The 16,503-nt window shown below is 37.4% G+C and overlaps 1 protein-coding gene across 2 annotated transcripts in view; it reads left to right on the top strand.

Annotated features, from left to right (window-relative positions):
• The window catches only part of nectin1b (nectin cell adhesion molecule 1b), a 139,534-nt gene extending 124,105 nt beyond the window's left edge, over nt 1-15,429 (top strand). Inside the window, exons 9-10 of one of the 2 annotated variants that reach the window (XM_069716293.1) lie at nt 3,022-3,208; nt 12,796-12,873. In XM_069716293.1, the coding sequence (XP_069572394.1) occupies nt 3,022-3,165 (144 nt within the window). In that variant the 3' untranslated portion in view covers nt 3,166-3,208; nt 12,796-12,873. Of the gene's footprint in view, nt 1-3,021; nt 3,209-12,795 lie in introns of both variants that reach the window. The other variant, XM_069716291.1, reaches the window with a different exon arrangement.
• Nucleotides 15,430-16,503: the final 1,074 nt, after the last annotated feature.

The raw sequence follows: 16,503 nt of genomic DNA, 5'->3' as shown, positions 1-16,503 counted from the left end.
TCAGACAGTCTGAAATCTCGGGGATGAATTCAGGGTGCACAAACCTGCAAATATCAAAGAAACACCAGTCCTGGACGGTGATGTACCCTCCCTCTTAAAAACTTGAATGCCACTCAAAACACCTTGGCTGGGTCATTGCTTCATTGTTGTAGACTTTCTGAAGGATTTCGAAGGTCTCCTTCATTGATTTTGACACAAAATGGGTTGTGCACTCTCCGCCCAAGTTTCTGGTCCTAAGTGAAATCGCAGAGGCACCTGGACCAGTGGTCACAAATATGAGCATAACTCAGGTGCTGATGTAGCTTTTTCATGAAGCTTCCCCTTGCTCCGTGCACGTCACGGCACTGTGATGCGTTCGTGTGCAACAGGAAAAGTCTCTGAACTTTTTGATTGCCTCTTGTATGAAACACAGTAAATGCAGTGAAGTGTTCTGAAATCTGAATAGGTTAACCTGACTAAATACTGTCTTTAGTAACAGTAACCCGTCTTTGATATGAAAATGATGCACACAAACTTTATCTTCAACATGACCTACATTAAAAACTGTTTCTGACTGATGTAGTTCAGCCAAGTTTGTTTAAAGGGCTTTGCATTTTTGGTATAATTTTTTCATGACTCATCTCTTGTCTAATTGAGCTTCCAAGGATAACTCAATTGCTAACCTTCTGTTTCCAAGGTGCATTGATTTAGATTTTCTGCGTAGTTATTCAAGGATATCAAAATATAATTTTCAATTGTGTGCTCAAAGGGACCAGATGCTTAATTCTGATAATCCTTGAATACTGAGGGTAGATTTTCCTTGATTTATTTCCTATCTCTGATAACATCCCACTTAAATTGAAGTTTTAAGGCTGCTCTTAGGATGAATAGTGTATCATTGAGGTTTTCAAAACACCATTTGTGAGAGACATGCATTGACTGCTGAGTGTTGAGTGTTACTAATGATGATTCTCTCGGGGCAAAACATTATCTGCCAATTTTGAATCCGATGTGACTGTAATTTTCTCCCTGATTGCGCCCCGGTCATGACAAATATTCCACATATTCAAATATCCAGCGAGCGCAAAGGGTGAGTTGTGGGGAAATAAGCACTAGTGGAGAGATTACAAGGTATATTTCAATTATTTAGCAGAAATTCTGTAAAAGCTTCAATCATTTCTATGTAATCCTTTTTCAGATGAAAATAAGGTACTCTGATGCAATAAGGGGACAACATGTATCAGCCCATTGCATTTCTCATTCACAACCGTTCACCATCCATCCTAAGATGCTGTTTAGGGAGATACGGGACAGCTGACATCTCTGCTTAGCTTGTCAGAACTCTCTTCTTTTCCACTAATTTTATGAAGGCAGGCAGACTAAACGAGGCGATGCTACCTTTTTACAAAATCATTCTTTCTCATGCAGTTGTTTTTGCTCGCATAATAAAAAATAAAAAAAGCATGCAGCAGCAAAAAAAAATCGGGAGTTTTTACACTTTGGAAGGTAATTGGAAAAAATAGAGAATTTGTCCATCATCTTTTGATTCCTGTCATTATTCAGCTGTGATTTGAGGTCGTCAGTAACACATGCATCAGTGCAGTCTGATTCCAATTTATCTCCCTCTGTGCTGGAAGAATTAGTTTGCTTTATTGTTCATTCATTTACATGTAATTCCATCTCTAATGTCCATATTCCGTCAGGTAATTCATTTTATAAAACAAAAGAAAAACTGATGAAGCAAATTTTCATTTCTGAAACTAAACTAACAATGTAATGGTCATCATGGGCCATGGAAATCAAAAGCTCATTTGTTTAAATGTTGTTGTGTTACCTTTTTTTATTTACCTGTTTTTTTGTTGGTTTTTAAGCCCCTGCCAGTGTTTCACATTGACCTGGTAAATACATGAAAATGTATTCCTCACAGTTTTTTTTACATTACCCTCGTTTTGTCTGTTAGTGTCTGATGTCCTGACAATATGATAACTATTTTTTGAATTGGATAAACTGTGCTAAAAGCTTTCATTGTAATTTATTGATTACTCCATTAAGGCATTAACTCAATCATCCACTTGGTCAATTGTTCATCGAGTCAATCAGTGAGTCAATCATTGGACTTATTTATGTGCTCAGTGGTCAGATGCTGGTTGAATAAAGTTTACATGCACAGATGTCAAAGAAACAACACACACACATTGACATGTTTCTGAGCAGTTAATGCTGATACCTTCCTGCGCTGCTCGGTGACTGTGGTTAAAACCATAATCTGACCATTGTGTCAGTGATCAGTAGGCATAAATTACTGCCACCATATTTGAAATATTGTATGGATGTTCACCATAATCGAAGCATGAGAGCTGCACATGCCCAGTGTGTGTCCAGTTTGTTTAGTTACAGCATTTGTTTTTGTTTAAATGCAGTTTTCATGCCCATCAACTCTACATAATAACGTGGCATAATTTCTGAGAATCCCCTACAAACTGGAAACATCTGTAACTGAAAAATATATATTTTTCTGTTTCCCATAGAAACACTTGAATTTAATTATTTTATGAATCAAAAAACTATAATATTATATCATTATGTGCACTGTAAACAAAGACAGGGGCCTTCTCCATCTCTAACCCTTTTATTTATTGTTCTGTATTAATTTGTCTTATGATTTTCGGTGTAACATCTCCATTATTTAATTGTTATTTTCAGCCATCTTCTTTATATGTTTCATGCATACCCATTTTTTTTTAAAAAATTTTTTTTACCTTCCTCTCCAAAACTGCCGCAGCTCACAAACTCAAAATGTCCCCATGACCATTCAACCTTTCGTCAACATATTTCTCATCTGTCTCTGCCGTTCTCTCTCTCTCTCTCTCTCTCTCTCTCTCTCTGTGTTTCTCTCTCTCTCTCTCTCTCTCTCTCTACCTCTCTCTGTTTCTCTCTGTTTCTCTCTGTCTCGCTCTCACTGTCAGTTCCTCTGTCCTTCTCACGCTCTCATTTTTTTGGCTGCCTCACTCCTCACACACCTTTCGCCTCTCTTGTCTCCAGAACTCTGGCCACAAGGACTGTGATGTCCAGTATGCGGAGCTGGATACTGCAGCTTTGGCCTCCTCTCCCAGCCCACGAAGTTCTGCTCACACTGGCCCTGGGGACCTTGTCGAGTATGCAACCATCCAGCCTAGCTCTCACTAGCGCATGCCATTATAGGCCTTTTCCCTCAGACTTTGGCCTCAAGGTACACAGACTGGTGCACTCCATCCCTTCGTTCATACCGCCATTCACATGCACTGACCTCCCTTTATATGCTCCACATGGTTCCCTTGTTTACCTTCCTTATTAACCTTGGCCGTCTTTTGATTTCTCCCCCCATGCAGCTCCGCATAAGGTTTGATTGAAGCGGTTATTCATTTCTAGCCTGGCGTTGGCAGAACTAAATTCACTGCGTGAATATGGGTCTGGCTACGCTCCATAGGGATTCGCTCGCAGTCGTTCCATCCTACAGGGCATAGACCAGGTTCATTTTAACCAATCAGCATGCGCCGAGACTGACCGACTCTATGCAACCGCTGCAACTACCTCCAGTGTCCACCACAGGGTATTTTGAAGTGTTTTTTAAAACCAGAAGCTTGACAAAGTGTTGAGAGTTTATTCTGCACTGAATGTTTTTTTCCAATCACTGAGAGGGAATTTTCAGGACAACTTAACACAATAGCACCCTAGCAACAAAGTGTCCACGCAAAAGACACACAGTCAAACAAAAGTCATACAAATGCTCTAATATTTGTTTTTAATATAATGTAAAATACCAATCACTGGCAAATGAGAAAATTATTTTAAACGGTTCTTTTTACATCATCTTTTCTTAACTTTATTCTCCTCTTTCAATCATCGTATGCATTCATTCGGATTTAAGGAATATCTTTAGAGATAGTGCCTGCCGTGTAAACATTAGGCCTTCCTTCCTCACGTCAATAACAACGGAGATTTAGCTGCATGAGTCTCTTGCATGAACATCTTAGAGAGACGTTAAAACACTTTCTGTCTGTGCCTTGGAGCACGAAAAATGTCACAAAAATGTCAAATGTGTTTCTGACGTGATCGCGCCACACTTGGCAGTCCTGATTTGTAGCAGACCAAAACTGTCTCTCATCGACAAAACTCTGCTCCGATATCTCATCTGAACTCTACACGAGAGAACTGCTAGAAAACCCTCCATCACATGCAAATACAGTTCTCTACACCAAAGGAAATATTTATTCTAACAGTGGGATGTAAAGGGGGCACAAATCAGTATGGCGCTTGACTGGTGAGACTGAGACTGTCTACTATGGCAAGCAGTAAAGCAGATAATATCTCCAGGCAATTCAGAAGGCTTTCTTCCAGCAGACGTTAGGGCACACGGAAAGTGTGTGTTATTGAAATAGTGTAGCAGCAATTCTCATCTCATTTTAGAGGCAATTTCATCACAGGGAAGTAAATGTAAAATGCTTTATTGCAAATCTTTTTGGTATTTTGGAAAATCTGTAAGCGCTGTAAACAGAACAAAGTCAAACAGAGCAGCTTTACCCAATGACAGAAGAACAAATTATTACAATTTGTTAACTTAAACTAGAGTTTTGGATTTACTAATAAGATTACTTGCAAGTGTGACACAGCAAAAATTGAAAGCTGCATTAAGTTATCACTCACAGGCAGCTTCAGATGGCATTAATGGTACGGTTTGAATTCGAAGATGCTAAGTAGTCAGTAATAAACTGCAAAAACATTTCTTAACCCAGTAACTGAGTCATGCTTTACACTAACAAGAAACAAGAAAGAATAAACTAGTATATCCAGCTTTCTGTGGACAAAGCAGCTGGTTGCCAGGAGACAGCTCGTATTCTGGTTATATCTAAAAATGTGCCTCTTGATAACTCGCTGACCCAATGTGACAACAATAATAACTTACAAATTCCTCTGTGTACCATCAGTAATACAGACCTAGATGATTTGACACGCATTATAAATGAGTATGACATCTGTTGTGAAAAAGTTTGTCTGTCAGTTATTTAACTTATAAACACAGAAATTACACCGAAGAACAACACAGACAAAATGTGTTTCAGTCAAACAACTCACATGGAACCGATTTAGTTTTTGAATCTGGAGTTCCTCTGACTTCGTCAGTCACTGCACGCACGTATGAGCCTTGCACAGCAAACACTGGGGAGTGACAACACTAAACTTTCCTGTCCCCTAAAGATATTTAACCTGCACTGGTCCTGATATAGCTTTAATTCAGCAATGCAACTTTTTTTTTTTTTTTTTTTACAAATATCCTTATAATTTTATATTAAGTATCAATGTAATCAGCCTGATACATTCTCAAAATTAGCATCGTTTCAATTTAATCAAGATGTTGACACCATCATTTTTGTGACCAAATATACAATACATCATTGAATAATAGAAGATTTAAATTTTCTTGCATACATTACTTTAATGTGAAGCCATATGCATACAGTCTGTATTAACATTCGAGACGTATCTTTGGTATTACACCTTTGGCGGCTGCATGAAGGAGGAAGCTTCTCAAAGTCTTCCAAATACATCCATTGTAAAACATCATTTATTTTGTCCTTGGATTCTCAAAATCTTCATCATCATCTTCATATTTTTTTGAAATACCAGTAAAAGTGAACATTAGCTGTCAGGGGAAAAAGAGTCTCGCTGAATATTATAAGGTCTTTGAAGGTGTCACTAAAACAAGTAGAGCTGAATGAGAGCAAGATGTATCATCTTAAGTTATTGGAAGTTGAAACTATTTTTAAGAAAGTTAAACATTTTGGGAAATTAGATAGTTATGAAATAATGAGATAATAGTCTTTTAACACCAATGCAAAATAGTCATTTATCGAATAGTGTCTTAATTTTTTATATTATTCTTAATCCTGTTAATCTGTATTCAAAAATATGTTGCATATTAAACATGTCTTAGACAAATTTGGACAAAGTCAGGGCTTTTTTTTAATTATTTTTTTTACCGAAATTGAGCAATAGAGAATGTTCAAAAAACAATTAAATCCCAGTGTTCTGCGTCAAGGCCAGTGTTTCCCCCTACCATTGCCTTGCGAGCATACAATTCCCATAAGCAATATCAGCATTTTTAAAAGCACCCTACCTGTATGTACTGAAAGTAGTCATATTTTAGCAGCTCCGGTGCTGATCAAGCTAGCAGTCAAACCCAGAGCTGCAGCCCCCGACAAGTAGAGTAGCGGTTCCCCCCTTCAAAATCGTGGCAACCACGGGACGGATTGACCACGGGAGCCCCCAAGGCTGTCTGCCTAGGGGAAACCTTGAAAGCAGAAAGAATAATGAATGCTGATCCACTTCTTATGTCATCTTTTACAAGGTATTTAGTTGGAAGCTCTATACTGCAGAGGAACAGTTCCAACGTGAAAGTCCTCCTGGGAATTACCTGTTGTCATTCCCTGTTTGTAATAAACCGTGTCTTGACTGGCTCCAGGCATGAGGTTACACCATTCAATAAAACCTCTGTTTACAGAGCCAAACACTAAAACACGAGTTCATATCCAGGGTGACAGAATTCTCATTTTATTCTCTGAGGAGAAAGAAAAAAGGCTGTTGAGTTCACTTTTGATCACTGACTTAAAAGTAATCAGTGAAATAAATCAGCCAACTGTTCATCACAGCCTGATTGTATTTTTTCCAGTATTTTGCTTTGACAGAGTTATTACATTATCAGATATGAAAACTTATTTGGGCCCATACTTCCCCAAGGTTATGTTATCTACCCAATGTACCGGTGCTTTAAATGACTTCAAGGTGAGTCAGATTTCATTTAGATTAACCCTCACTTTTAAATTTATGCATTTGGGATGGTTCTTCTTTTCTTTTTTGCTTTACATTTGTATAAAGTTGGAAGGAAATCCCAAAGCTTTTAATTCAGTCTGACCTGACGATAGGTGAAACGTACGTACAGCTGCCCTTCTTGGATCCTGGCCTTACTTACTGTGCATTCACAATAAAACTGCTGTACTGCTGCAGTTCCCACAAAACAAAGCATCATCATTGAGCAATTTTTAAGCTCTTTCTCTGCTCTTTCTGTGGGAGCAGGATTTATCTAATGTTTTTGGTTCTCGATATTTGCACAATGTTGTTGGGAAGAATCAACACAGTATCTTAGGACAGACATGAGATAGTAAAATGGTATCGGAGTAAAGCTATCCTTTCATGTTAGGGGAATATCCATCCATTTGCACCTTTTTCGTTTTCCTGTTGTTGTTTCCATTAACTCGGTAAAAAGGGATTCGGACATAATACAGAATGCTGTCTTCTGGTTGTTGTATTTATGTTCTGGTTTCTGAGCCTTTTCTAGATTCTAGCACCAGCTGAGTTAACAGAGATGTGAACATGTGAGGGAGAAGCAGCAGAAGCAGTTAGGCTGCAGTATCCATTCATTTGCATAACATTACGCTTCCAAGTGGAAATAAATGTGCAATATCATGAATGAAAGTAAGTTCATGTTTTATACAGAAGGCTTTAAAATTGAGTTCTATTGATTATTCTGCTGAAGTACAGCTACTTCTTGACAAATCTTTTGACTTTTAGGTGGACGTGGCCTGCATCCCAAATATTGAGCCAACATGAGAATAAATTAAACCAGCAGGGTCAATACATCCAATTGCTCTTCAATTAACAAGTGAGACATGTAATTTAAGAAACCATGGTTCAAAGGGGACTGACGGTGCAATATGCAGCCACCTCAAAAATGTAAAACAGCTGCAGGAATAATGTGAAAGAGCAAACCGTACTTATCCAGCTGCAAGTCCCATTTGTAAAAATGCCTTGTCGCTGGAAAGTCAAAGTTCAACATTACATTTTCAGAGCAGGACACTTCTGTTGGCTAAAAACAACCAGCAAATAGGTTTTAGAGAGGAAAGGCACTGAATGATCTAAAGAGTGTTGATTATGACATACCAATGAAATTGGGAGAATTTAGCATAAAATTATAACGTAATTAAGTAGATTCATCATCTCTACTGTCAGTCAACAATGTTGCTCTACAGAAATAAATTAAAGTTATTACAGGATGGTGTCTCAGTGAAGTGATGCATGCTTCATTATCACTTATAAAATAGCCCCAGCTGATGCTATTCAAGGAAAAATAAAAGCATCGAATTAAGTACAACGAGCAATAAACATAATTAAATTATGATAATTAAAAAAAAGCTAAATGACACAATCTCAGTTCATTGAATCCTGTAAAAGGAAAACAAAACTTTCACGCCAGATGTTACTGAACACCTCTGTCAGCAGTTGCAGCTGTTTATGTCTACTGTGTTTTGTCCAGTTGCCACTTAACCCTCAATTGCATGGGTCATTTCTATCAGTATTACACGCTGGTGTGATACTGATTGTTCAATACCTGGGTCCTCCTGTCCAACATGCAGACAGGTCCTTGGGGAAGACACTAAAGCCCAAGATGAAAACATTGAAAACATTTTTTTTTATAATTTTGACATGGGTGTATCCTTAAAGATATTGCCAAACATAGTTCCATTATTTGCAGAATATCAGGGGGTATGAATTTATACCAAAAAAAATAAAAAATCAAGTAAACATGATGTCGTGTAGTCCCAAACCCAAGGTACACATTTGGGCATTTGATCAGACCCCAATCTTTCTCAAACCTTAATCAAGTGCTGCAGGTGCTCAAACGTACTGTAACATTAAAAAAAAAAAAAAAAAGCTTTATAATGCTGAAGTTACTACAAGCTGATTATTTCAATGAAAAATACAGCATTTTGGTGTTACTGAAGAGCGACTGAAATATGTTGGCAGTGAACATTTTACCGAAATCTTCAGTATCAATATTTTGTACAACTTGCCAAATAATTCTTAACATTTCCTCATGATGTAATTGAAAACAGTAATCCAGTGAGAATTACGTTTCTGTCAAAATGTAATTGCTGATGTAGATTTATTGTATGTAAACATCATATAGGAGAAAGGATGCCAATGAACAAAGGGCTCAATCAATCAATCAATCAACTCTTCATGGGTTGATAAATAGTCTATTAAAACTAGTGCCAGTGCTGCTTTAATTTAAGGTCTAAAAAAATCTTCTCCTTTCCATTAATGACCTTCTTTGCATTTCATTTCCCTTCAAAAGTCATTATACATCCTCGGATAGAACATTATCCTGAATCATCAAAACCCCTGGGCTCACTGCCCAGAGTTTGATGTAGAAATGCTTAGAAACCAATTCAGATTGACTTCTGCTCCGAATCAGAATAAGAAGGTAAAGATTTCAGTCCTAAATAAATGTATAGACAAATGAAACTGCTCGATCAAACTCCAGCAAGTTCGAGTTCCATTTATCTTTTTTGTGTAAGCAGCCAGAAATTGTAACTGGCGGAAATATTTTTTAAGAATATGTATTGTATATGATAATTAGGCCACAGATAGGGTGGGAGAAATGTAAAGTCCATGTGCATAAGGTCTGAAGTGGTAGAATAAAAGAAAGTCATTTTAATCAGGCAGGTTTTGAGAGTATTGATATTGTGAAAACTGTTTGATTCATAAAGGATTTTGGCCTCTCGCTCGGGTTTGATTTTTCCTACTATGGCTTGAATGCTAATGCTTTCATGTGCAGCCCACGTCCACTGAAAATGAGGCAAGAACAATAACAAAACAAACTCTCTTTGGAAAGTCTGTCTGTTTGTCCCTGTCTCTTCCTCTTGCCAATTAAAATATGAATTTCTGTCCCTGGAAAGGGATTTCTAAAATGTCACCAACTGAGCAATCCAGTAAAGGAAGTTCGATTAACCTTCACTGCATTTTTGTAAATTAATATTTGGTCAAAAAATGACCTTTTTTTTTTTTTTTTTTTTTTTCCCACAACAGTCAGATGAGAAGATCAGTGCAGCTCGTCTGTCTGTATTGTAAATATGTAGTTAAAGCGATCTGCTGGGTTAGCTTAGCAAAAACGACTGAGAACAACTCGTCTGGTTCTGTCAAAAGGGAATCAAATCTGACTATCAGCACTTCCAACACAGAATAACTCATTTTTGTACATGTGTGCCGATAGAACAAGATGTGAGCTTTCGAGGACTTGAGAAGCTAATACTGTTACCTGTAGCTTCATGTTTAATAAAAACTATTACTTTAAATGATTAAAACTAGATTGGATGTATGAAGCCCCAAAACTTGGAGAGAATTGCTTTTTACTGGGTTGAGGGTCCAGTTGAAGTCAGTCGGCTGTGTTTTTCTTCCAAGTGACACAACCTCACATGGAGTGAGACTTTTCCAGCATTAGTTTACTAAAGTTTTCAAGTCTGAATCCTAAATGTCTCGAGATGGAAAATCCTCTCCTCAGACTGTTGGTTTTAATTTTGCTTGAAATCACCAAAGTCTTCTCTGCAAGCGAAGGAATTAATAACGTGACAAAGTAGAACTTTTAGTTTTAGCAGCTTGAGCGATCCTTAATACTGAACTGAAACAAATAAGCTTTTCAGACGCTTCTGTCAATGTCTCCAGCATGAGTGTCAGGAGAAGTTTACTTGCATGTCTTCTGCTGTGAAAACTCCAATTCACCTTCACACAAGCTCACTGCTCACCCTTTTGTCTTTCTGAGACTCACTGTGCTTAAATCAGCATCCATCCCTCACTATGTGATTTAAAATTTGTTTTCGGTTTAAATGTTTAATCACTTAAAGTAGATCTGTAAAGTAAGTAGGAGCACAAATTTGGATATATTAAGTGAAGAATCAGCCTCATATACGTTATTTTGCTTATGGCTTGCTCATAAAAATCCCTTCATATACTCCCCATGTTTTACCCATTAAAATATATTTACTGCTGTGGCAGATGTTTGTGCAATGCAGCCTTCCATGTTACATTTTGTCTAACAAATGCAATAATTTGTAGGCAGGTTTAAGTCTGTTTGTGGTTTTGTTGCCCCACCAAAACATTTTCAGAGTTGGGATCGTCGTTTTCGTAGATGTAGAGATGCTTGAGGATTATTCGTAAGTTTCATTTTCACTCTCATCATTTTGTTTTGTTTTATTCTTGCACGTCTGCTACTCATCACTGTCATTTCATAATTTTCATCATTATTCTTTTCCTTTGAAAAACACATTCAGGGATTCCTGGACAAATAATATTGAGTAATTTAAAAAGACAAATGTAACCACAAAATACAATTATGATGTTAGAAACTTGACTCTCCACCTACTCAAAGCAAACATTGGCGCATAATTTAATTTAATGGCGGCATTAACGACAGTAAAGCAGGCTATTCATTGAGTTGCATCTAACCTGTTCACCCACCATTGCGTGAATAATTGCTTTTAGTTTTAATAAATTAAATCTGTTATCAGTAGTTTGAGTGTGATGGGCACAAGACTTCCTTCCAGTATTAGCACTTTGATAAAAAAATGTGAACAACTTTCCCACAATCATGACGTATAAATAAACCAACCTCTGCACTTTTATGCAGGCTGCAGTTGTTCACTGTTACTTGGAGCAAGTTGCAGCTGAGTACCAGATTCTAAGTTGGAACAGTGATATGAGCAGGATGAGTGTCATTTTAAGGACACACTACACACTGCTCCATTAAAGTTCTCAAAGCCATTATAAACTCTCAAGGGGAAGTCAGGCAATGGACCCTTTTAACAACATGATGTCACAGCACAATAATGGCTGCAGTTTGTTGGAAAAATGGATGGTGGCAAAACAAAGACGATTTACAAGGTCGGCTGTTGAAGCGCCTCACACGGTTCTGTCTGGACATTTGACGTTCGGTTCTGTAAATCTGATCATTACAGGTAGTCATACTTTATCACATCATTTAAATATAGGGGAGTTCTGCTCAGTTACAGAAAATGAATAAGAAAAATCCAGATTATTTCAGGTTTAAGATTAAAAGAAATAGAAAGCTAATGTTACAGATCGAAGGAATCCTTGAGCCATAATTGGAATTTAAGTCAAGGTTTGGACCATTCATTACTGTTTTCTGAGAGCGCACCAGCTTTATCAAGAAAATGTGATCTCTGTGCCCCTTTAAATAAACACTGGCATCATTGTGGGCATTTAAATCCAAGCAAATACAACTGCTCACCGAATACAAGAGTCTAAATCAGTTCAGTCAAACAAACTACAGACAACTGACAAAAGCCTTTTTTCTTGTCTGACAAAGTTAGCTTCACCATCCAGATTCAAATCCCGGCTGATAATAAAACGAACACCTTCCTCTATATAAGGATTGTTGGATATAGATTCAGAAAATACGTGTGCTGCACGATCCCAAAACTAATACACCGGTTTGCACTGCCATATGTATTAGTGCTTTACTGATTCATGAAAATAGGGGCCTCGGCTGAAAACATTAGGGTGGTTATGCACATATGGCGTATTTAATGACACATCTGGTGCTGCAATGAATTAATCGTACAATGTTTACTGAAGACTAAAAATGGGTTATAAAGTATATGATTATCAATTTATACAAACAGATAATAATTCCATCGCTTTTGGCGTTAGGTTTTTCATCGTAAAAGAACATATGCATGACAGGGTTTTTCAAATTCTGGTTGAGCTCATCAGAAAGGAAATATAGTGGTGGAGGTGAGACGTCGCCAGATAAGTTTATAATGTCTTCCCAATAGACCACTTGGTTAACCTCTCCGTGGTTCACAAACACACTGTTCTGCTGCGCACTGTAATGCGTGATGTGAATGCAACCTCCCTCAGATCCAGAAAACTCTGTGACCCTGCAGCATTGTCTTTTTTTCTCCTTCCTCCGTCTTCTCCTCGCAGGACTCTGGGAGGCAACCTGAGGAGCTGTTGAACCCAGCTGAATACATGAGCTACCAGCGCGTCTGCAACACGGAACCCTTCCCCGAGGCTCAGCCCGCTCCAGCCTACCCTCCTGTTACTTTCTTACCTCAGAACCCCTACCCTCAGCACCCATCCAACGAGCCCATGTTCTCCAACACCAGCTTCCCCACCCACGGCCCTCGAGCTCCCTTCACCTTCCCCAAGGAGCAATCCGTGTGACATGCCCTTATCTTGGCAAGAGGCAACGTGACGGTGCCACAAATGCTTCATGAAAAACAAAAGCTCTATTGAACAGCTGTGCATCCTCTCCCACCTGGCTTCTGTTTATTCTATGAGCTTGAAACACTTGTGAGCTTCTCCTTGCCATAATTAAAATGTCCCTCAATCCCCTGTGTATTGTGCGCTGCTTGCTCCACTGAAGCTGTAGGACTCCGTCACCTCGTGATGTTACAATAGTTACCACCAACTGTCCTCTTCCTCCACTTTACCCCTCATGTGCCCACTCATCCCGTTTGCTTTTGATTGCATCCCCACCTCAAAATATTTTGCTTTTTGCCAACTGTCTAATTGTGTACAGAATTTGCCATTGTATAACTCAAGATGATAACTCGCTGTCTTTTTATTTTATTTTATTTTTTTTACATTTTCCACAGTAGTAGTGACCTTTTTCTGACATTGTGCTTCTTTTGTTTGTTTTCCGTTTGTCTGTCAATCGTATGCTTGCTTCTTTGAAAGTCATAAACTATACTGTATGTGTGATCAAGTGTTTTCTGGTGAAAAAAAAAAAAATTATGAAAAAAAGTTTAAAATTTGTAAAACTAATTATATACCTATGATGGCATGGACTACCCCTTTAATGACAGGGTTATTATGTGAAGATGAGACTTGGCAGTCTTTTAACTGAATCCTTCATTACCGTTCATAATGGCTTTGCTGTTATGACGTTTGACTGGTTATTATTAGACGACAATGTTGTCCTCATTAACTAAGAAGAAAAACAAAGGGCTTGAGATCCAACAGTAACTGTTTTCTTGTCATTCTCCCTGTATAATTATCCATTCCTTCTGGTTATTATTGATTTTGTTTTTTATCTATCAGTAGTTGCCAAAGACGTAGTTTATTCCGTTTTTGTCCGTTTGCTTTCATGCCAACGTTTACAATAAACTACCTTTTTGATGGGAAATAAACAAAGTTGATTGACAATGTGCGACACTTTCCCAGTTTACATTATGGCTTTACCATATACTGTATTTTCCATATCTTTAGATGAAAACTTAAGTTCATTACAGAGGTTGGTTTGAGATTCATTACTTTGTGGGTATTTTGTGTTTGCGCAGACTTGTCAGCTAACAATGCAGGTGTAATAGGTGAAGACAATCACATACTTGGGTTGTCCTGGGGAAAAAAAGCTGTTGAAGTAGTTTTTAAGTTGCTCTACTTATAGCTTACAGTACAGGCATTTTCAAGGACAGCCCAGGTTTAACATATTTAAATATTTTCAGACTATAATTTTTACTAATATAGCCTAGAGAGTTTCAAATCAGTCAACGAAACAGAACTGAAGAGAAAAGCTTGCTACTGTATTTTTTTTTTTAGAGATTTCTTAGTTATATATGATGGCACTCCACTTATTTCAAGACTCAATTTTAAACTGTGACTGTTTATTTCAGACCATATATAAGCTAATGTGCTTGACGAGCCAATTTCAGGATTTGCCTCCTACACACAAGCCCTCTAGACACAGCAAATTTGTATAAACTGAAGGTTCACACTTTTTGCCATGTCAGACGTACATTTGAAAAAAAAGAAAAAAAAAAAAAAGAAAGAAAGAAAAGAATTTACTTGTGGTTGTGCTTGATGTGAAAAAAAAAATCCTTGAGGTGTTGAAGGTAATTTAATGTTTACTCTTAATGGTGATGGTTGTTGGGAGAGTAAAACTTGTGAGACTTTCTCCTGTGCTCACCTTGTTGTCTTGCAATGGCTCGATATGTGTGCTAGCATTTAGTTTAAGCAGTGGTCTCTGGTTTGAACCACTGAAGGAGTTTGTTATTACTGTACCTGCTGTGTGAAAAAACACTGAAATACATCTTTCTCTTTTTGTGACACATTTAGAATTAATAAGATCCTTCCTTTTCATTATTATTATTATTATTATTGTTATTATTAATATTATCATGTGTAAGTGCTACTATTGGCTGCAAAATATGCAAAAAATGGCATTTACATTTATTTTACTTTATTAATTTCAAATGTCCTGATCATAATGGCCATGTTTGTTTTCACACTCAACCTTTTTGTTTGGTGTTTTGTACAACTGTAACATTTAGTTTTTATTTTTTTACCATATACATATATATATATAAGCCTACAGCACATTTCTTTTGACATTTATTGCACATTTGTGAAAGGAAAATACCTGAATAAATATTAGGGTTATCAGCATTTTTTGTTTTGTTTTTTGTGGTTGCCCAGGCTATAAATAACAAAGCAATGTGAAACAGTTGAACCTGTTTTTGTTTGTTTGTTTTAGTTTTTTTGAGTAATGTTTGATGTAAATATTAACAATGTATCTGATGTGTGGAAAAAAAACAAGTCATGCAATTTAACATTAAACTTCACAAACTACCCATTTTATAGTTGTTGCTATTTTTTGTTATCCAGCACAAGGCATTTAACAAGCAAGAGACACCTGATAAAACACAAAATTGAAATATCACCTTAGGAATGTGAATAAAGTGTCATTTGGAGTCATGCTGACCACCTATAAAGGCAGATATAATATTCTATTATTTTAGCTTTGCAGGTCTGCACCTGTTCCTGAAGCATTTTAGCTTTACCTGCTAATTACCTGGGGATACAGCATTTTGCCACAAAGGTCAGTTGCAAAAACTAGGATGAATCAACACAAGCACCCATGATGCATTGGCATAAGTGGCTCCTGGCTGACACATTCCTACCAATAGAATAACATAAATGGTTCTTGATAAGACCAGTACTTATGCCTAGGTATTGTGTTTATGGGGGTAATCTATCATTTCTATGCACAATTATCTTTCAAACTCTGCTCCTGCTGCTTCCGTTTAATGCCGTTTGAGTCTATTGTACGCAAAGTTAATGGCATGACTTCAATTCACTAACTTCTTTAAAGCCACGTATGTATTATAATCACCTAAAAATGCAACCAATTTTCTTTTTGAGTTATAAAGGAAAAGTCGAGTTCCATTAAGAGGTGAATCCTGTCAGTAATTTATCAAAGTACAATAGCGGCATAGAAAATGTAAGTTGAAAGAAAATTGTCCAAGCGTTACTGTAGATGCCAATTGCTCCTCTGTCTACAGCATGTTATTACCAGGCCGTCAAATATTTTCATTTATTCAAAGCCCACTGGCTACTCATAAATACACACAACGTGCCGGAGAGTCTCAGTGCCGTGACCACCTGATTCAAAAAGTACGTTAAAACAAAGTCTACATAGGTAGGAGGTGGTTGAATGGATCAAACACAGGACCTCCACCCTGGAGGCTAGTGTTTGTGTCCATGTGTCCATATCCTTCACAATGATCCCAGTGTAATTTTTAATATGATAAAAAAAATAATTTTAAATCATATTTTGATGATGGCAAAACCCTGCCCTGTTGATGTAATTGACGTCAGGCAGGGTAACCATAGGACATGCCTTCGCAGCTT

The sequence above is a fragment of the Brachyistius frenatus genome, unplaced genomic scaffold (genome assembly GCF_029030835.1).
Source record: "Brachyistius frenatus isolate BFR_SWC_R1_liver_20210118 unplaced genomic scaffold, ASM2903083v1 Contig_155, whole genome shotgun sequence".
Lineage (NCBI taxonomy): Eukaryota > Metazoa > Chordata > Actinopteri > Embiotocidae > Brachyistius > Brachyistius frenatus.
The sequence above is the reverse complement of the archived record's forward strand: the minus strand, read 5'-3'. Positions and strand labels throughout refer to the sequence as shown.